Source organism: Rhinolophus sinicus, linkage group LG07, assembly GCF_036562045.2.
Source record: "Rhinolophus sinicus isolate RSC01 linkage group LG07, ASM3656204v1, whole genome shotgun sequence".
Taxonomy (NCBI): domain Eukaryota; kingdom Metazoa; phylum Chordata; class Mammalia; order Chiroptera; family Rhinolophidae; genus Rhinolophus; species Rhinolophus sinicus.
Window position 1 is genome coordinate 26033579 of NC_133757.1, and position 6000 is coordinate 26039578.

At 54.2% G+C, this 6000-nt stretch overlaps 1 protein-coding gene across 1 annotated transcript in view; it reads left to right on the forward strand.

Moving 5' to 3' along the window:
* Positions 1 to 5585, forward strand: part of RRP12 (ribosomal RNA processing 12 homolog) — a 29021-nt gene extending 23436 nt beyond the window's left edge. The window contains exons 31-34 of the mRNA XM_074339271.1: positions 2308 to 2380; positions 3872 to 3939; positions 4243 to 4325; positions 5074 to 5585. Of these exons, the coding sequence (XP_074195372.1) occupies positions 2308 to 2380; positions 3872 to 3939; positions 4243 to 4325; positions 5074 to 5176 (327 nt within the window). The 3' untranslated portion in view covers positions 5177 to 5585. The remainder of the gene's footprint in view (positions 1 to 2307; positions 2381 to 3871; positions 3940 to 4242; positions 4326 to 5073) is intronic.
* The last annotated feature ends 415 nt before the right edge of the window (positions 5586 to 6000 follow it).

Below are 6000 nucleotides of genomic sequence, written 5' to 3' on the forward strand. Positions count from 1 at the left end.
CTGCTTCCTAACTGCTCAGTGGAGCCTCAAGGAGGTACACGGCAGGCAGTCCATGGGGTATGGCGAGTGTGTGCCAGGGCCGGTGTCAGGCTGACCACCCTGTGGGGCGGGAGGGAGCTTGGCTCCCTCTGAAGCACCTGGGGCTTCCTTCAGTGTTGGCTGGGTTGTCCAGCTGAAGAAGGACGAGACAAAGCCCCTCGTCTCTCCATGAGGGCATGTGCTATGTAGTTTGCAAGGGCAACAGCTGGCTTGCATGCTCCAAGGAGTAAGCTCCCACCTGGGTGGGGGCGTCCACCGTTGAGGGGTACTGAGGGCCTCCACGAGTTACCTCATCTAATCCTCAGAGGATGTGGGGACTATTTGTCATCCTCTTTTCCAGAAGGGCTCATGAAAGATAAGTAACCTGCCCAAGGTCATAGGGGTTATAAATGTGTCTGTCTCCAGGCCCAGACTGCCTGAACCCAAATCCTGGCTTGTATGTAAAGTATGTGGCACTTAATGACACTAAGTAAGTGGTGTGGTAGTCTTATTATCACTGCATTTTTCCTGGAAGTCTTTTCTGGCCAGAGCCTACCTGGTTGTTACAGCACATCTTCACATGTGGCTTTGTAGTCCCTCTGCAGCCTACTCTTGTTGCTGGCCAGGGAGAGCTGACCACGCTCCTCCAAGGATGGCCCACAGTTTGGCACAGCAGGACTGGGGTGCCGTGTCTCAAGGCACCGAGAGGGAGCCGGGCTGGCCACACTCCACAGTTGGCTCATGGCAGGTCATCACCTGCCATCGAGATCCCCAGGCGCTTTTTTGTGTGGCAGTTGCTAAATCCTACTCCTCTGCCCACAGTTATGGCAGCATTAAAATGCTGGGGTACATGTCACAACCGCAGTTGCCAGTGGGCAGAGCTGGTGCCAGATGCCAACTGAACCAAGAACAAGCTGAGCTATCACCCTCTGTGACGCAGCCCACGTCCCATTTCCAGCCAGTTTCTGTTTCTCCACTAGGAGCCCATTCTGCGAGGCCTCAGCCAACGGAACTGGGTGCTCCCATTCCCCCAAAGTACCCTGTGTATGTTCCCTCTACCTGGCCTTTAAGCCAGTAAATGCTCCTCAGAGTTGGGGCCTGGAGCCCCCACCTCAGGATTCCCCTGGGGACCGTGAACCTAGTTTGACCAGATTTCCCAGGCAGTGTGGCTAGCACAGACCACAGTGTGGCAGTGAGCCCTGTGATCGGAGGTCTCCTGCACAACGTCCCTCTGCCTGGCCTACGTGTCGCTTTGTAGGCTCAGATCTCCCGGTGCACTAGGCTGCTGTCAGGCCTACCTCTCCCCCTTGAGCCTGACACGATGCTGGCATGTAGTAAGTGCTGAGTTGCTTCCTGTTGGATATAAGTGGGCAGGGTGACCTGTCCCATTGTCCTGTGCTCACAGCTCTGGGAACGGTAGCATTGTTGAGGAGCTGTGCTGACGTGCACAGGGGTCTCCCACCTGTCGGAGAGCCCCTGGAGCATGGGACGTACTTCCTATCTCCTGTGTCCCTATAGCCTAGCACTTACCGTGTTTCCCCAAAAATAAGACCTAGACAGACAATGAGCTCTACTGCATCTTTTGGAGCAAAACTTCATATAAGACCCGGTATTATAGTATATTATATATTATATTATATCATATCATATCTTATAGATTATATTGTATTGTACTATATGATATTAATTATATTAAAGATCCGGTCTTATTTTACTGTAAGACCCAATTTTATTTACTATAAAATAAGGTCTTATTTTACTTATTTTACTATATTAATTTTTGCCCCAAAAGACATATTAGAGCTGATGGTCTGGCTAGGTCTTATTTTCGGGGAAACAGGGTAGTAGGGAGTCAGTGAGCGTTTGACTAATGGGGAAGGTAAAGTGGTGTTCATATGAGGCAAAGAACTGGTAACGCTGTTCTCTCCAAAGAGGCCGGGACCTCATTTTCCCTGCTTGGAAGACTGGGGCTAAGCCGAGGTCAGCGTGCCCAGATGGGCGCTTGGAGCCCTGTGGAGGGAGTTCAGTGTGAAGAGGCAGAGCATGGGCAGCTGAGACAAGCTCAGCCCTGAGGACCTGGGCTGGAACCTGGCTTCTGCACTGCCTCGCTGTGTGATCTTGGATGGTTACTTGCCCCCTCTGAGCCTTAGTGTCCTCATCTGTAAGTAGGCAATCAAGTGCGTGGCAGAGGGCCTTTCCCGCTAATGCAGCTTACGACTACTTTTACTGTTACCACTAGTGCGGATGGTCATGTCTGTCTGTTCACAAACTGTGCTTACCTCTTTATAGAAGAAACCCCAGAAGCTCAAGCATCAGAAAGAGCCTGATGACGAGGAGCTGGAGATGCCCCCTCAGTACCAAGGTGAGGCTTCTACTCTTCACCTTTGAAACTCTGTCACCTGCATTAGGCAGGGTTTTGCAGGCAGAGCCACGAGGTTACACGGCCCAGTGGCACTTAGTTGGCACTAGCAAAGATTGGCTGATACGTCACTCAGGAGTGGGCTGGGAGCCAAGAGGGTCTGAGGATGAGGAAGAGCCTGGGGCTTAGGAGATCTGTGCTCAGAACCCCCAGCCCTCTGGGGGACCCCTGAGCCCCATCTCTTCCCTACCCACCCAGCCTTCCATGACGCTAGCAGCTGCCCCTTCTGCTGGGAGCTGTCTGCCTGTCTTGTCTGGTCCTGAGTCAGGCCGGGTTGGGCCTGTGTTGAGGGTGGCAGGTGGGAGGGTTAGTACTGGGCCTGCCCAGGGGATTCCCCTGTACCTTCGTCCCTGGCCCCAGGCTGTTCTCCCCAGAGCAGCTGCTAGAGGTACCAAGGTGGTTGCCCAAAGCCAGGGAACGCCTCTGTCACCTCACCTCTGCCTCCTTCCCCTCAGGGCAGCCCTGCAGGGCCCCTGTCCCGAAGCCCTTGCAGCAGAGCCCTTGTTATGTATGTGGAGGTCCAGGGGCTCCTATGGGAAGTGCCTGATCCCAGTATCAGGATTCCGTGTTTCCTCAGAGCTCCATGGCACCCTAAGCCAGCTGGAGAGCCTTGTGGCTGCTTCTCCTTTTGTGGTCCCCAGGCCGGGGCCCAGCTCACCTATTTCACTCCGAGATGGTGTGGTGCAGAAGCCGATGGTGCAGCAGGAGGCCGGGCTTCAGGATTGCTTGCCCAGCTGCTCTTAGGTCTGTGGCCTTTGCCCAGTCATGCTGCCTCTGAGCTGCTAGCTGCTCACCTGTAAAGGGGGTTCATCTGGGTCACTTCAGAGTCCTCCTGAGTCAGCATTGTAGGATTCCATCCACAACTGTGTTCACGTCCAGGTAGAAATGACACTGACTTTGGAAACATCCTGATCGCTCTGAGCTGCAGTTTTCACGTCTGTATGGTGGAGTGAGAGCTCCCGTTCTCACAGTGTTGATGTGAAGCTTGAGTGAGAGAAAGCCTATAGTGCCTCATTTTACAAATGAGGTTTGGAGGCTCAGAAAATTAGTAGACCTGCCTGAGGTGGCAGCTGGTTGAACCCGGGTCTGTCTGACTTCATAGCCTGCGTTCTTTCGCGTGTTCTTTCCTAGAACAAGTGGAACAAAAACAGCATGTGGGCTATTTTATGTTAATGGAGAATATGTATGTCCCCAGAGGTCACTGGTAGGTCTCTGTGGATTCGGGTCAGTCTGAGGAGCCCGTGGTCTGTCAAATCAGAGGACAGTCCTTTCTCAAGAAAGGTCTTTGTCCTTGGTTGGTAAGGGACAGAGCCAGGTCCCCGGCCATGACCTGTCTCCCCAGCAGCTCTCCGAACAGAAGGTGCCCAGTGCCTTTTCCTAGGAGGAGGCTGCCCTGGCTTTGCCTGACTCGTGGCTTCTGTGTTCCTTCTCTAGCTGGAGGCTCTGGCATCCATCGTCCTGTGGCCAAGAAGGCTACACCTGGGGCTGAATACAAGGCCAAGGTAAGAGTTTCAGGTGGGGGCAAGGGGTCTCCTGGCAGAGAGTCTGGGAAAGGGTGGGGCATCTGTGCCCATCACTGTCCTGGAGAGACACCTTTATGGAGCAGACTGAGGGGCACACTGAGGTCATGTTAGCATCTAAAGTCCAGGCCTCTGTTGGATGGCCTTCCAGAGCCACGGAAACTGGTGTCACCTAAGGCAGAGAATGAGGGAAGGGAGTTTGTGCAGGGCCTGCCTATCAAGTCAGAGGAGGGGATGGAGGGGAACCCCGTACTCCTAGCTGACTCTGTTTCTCTGGATGAGCAGAAAGCAAAGGGTGACGTGAAGAAGAAAGGTCGGCTCGACCCCTATGCCTACATCCCCCTGAATCGAACCAAGCTCAACCACAGGTATGGTGCCGTGCAGGGGTGGTGGGGGGCGTAGGGCAGGAGCTGTGCTCGGGGGGCCTTATTCTCATTAAACTCTCCACTCAGTTGCTCAATGTCTCTTCCAGTTTTGTTTTGTTACCTTTTTTCCCCTTTCTTCCGCCTTGCCCCCTCTCTTCCCCCCCTCAGGTTCAAGCCGTTGTTTCTCAGTCTAGTTGTGTAGGACAAGCCCCTTGGCCCATGCTGGTATCATGAGCCTTGCGCTCCCCGCCCCCAAGCAGTCGGTCACCAGTCATTGGTCGACCCCTCACAGCAGCTCACAGCAGCACACAGCAGCCCACGATGGTTGCCAGCCACTCACACTGGCCACTGGCTGCTCATGGCAGCACACTGTAGCCCATGGCAGCCCAGCTCCAGGGAGAGCTGTTGTTCACAATTTTAGCTATTGAGGGCGCAGCTCACTAGCCTATGTGGGAATCGAACCAGTGACCTTGGCATTAGGAGCAGGGCGCTCCAACCACCTGAGTCACCGGGCCGGCCCCTGTTTTGTTACTTTTTAACATGCACCTTCATGTAGTTGGTACTTACATGTATTGTGAACTTGAAGTGCTCTTTTAAACATGATAGGTCTGCCCTGAACATGTGCTACCACCACCGGGCAGCACTCTTCCTCCATTCCTACTGCTGTGGGGAGAGCCGTCTTTTGACATTATGGGAAGGGGGGCCGCCTGTTCTCAGTGAGATGTGACCCTTCTGTTCCTTGTCCCTGCAGGAAGAAGATGAAGCTGCAGGGACAGTTCAAAGGCCTGGTGAAAGCTGCTCAGCGGGGGTCTCAGGTGGGACATAAGCTCCGCAGAAAGGATCGGAGGCCCTGATCCCCAGGGCCCCCAGGCCTGCTCTGTGGCCCAGCCCAAGGCTCCTTTTCAGCCCCCAAGCTGCCTTGACACCAGCTCAGTGCTTCAGTCTGTGTGGCAGAGCCTGGACTCAGAAGGACTTGTTGGAACCAGGGCGCGATTCCCACAGGTGCCTAGGATTTTGGGAGTTCCAAACAGGAATCGCCTTTAGAGATGTCCCAGGGGCCTGGAGACGGGAATATGGCCCCAGTGCCCGTGAGGCAGCTGTGCCTTCCGCCCGTGGCCGTGTGCAACAGAGTAGATGGTCTTCTGTTTGCTCCAACTGCATATAGCCACATGGCATCCTCAGCCTGGCTCGCGTCTGGGTATGTGAGATTTGCTGTGACCAGATGTAGAATAAACATGCACCACCATGCGTTGTTCTTAGAAACACTGTGTTTCATCGCCTGCCCCCTTCAGGGACAAGAAGCATCTGGTCATTGGCGACAGTGGCTTGACTCCTTCCTCTAGTCCCGGCACCCAGTCTGGGGCATAGCATGATAGCCCTAGGTCAGGTTTTGGATCTTGCTGAGGGACACCCACCTGTGTCATGAGGTCTTTCAGACTTCACTTTATGGTCCCAGTGAGAAGGTGACATTTGGGGGATCAGTGGATATTCCAGGGCTGCTCTGCAGAGCTGTGATTGAGCGCCAGGGATTCAGGCTAGTAAGGGGGCGCTGCACTGACTGCCCCTGGCCCCGAGTTTCTCCCAGCATCTTTGTTCGTGGATTAACAAAGTGTTTACTGAGTGCCTCTGTGTGCCAAGCACTGCCCGATCATGCACCTGGCTGATCCTCACATTCTCT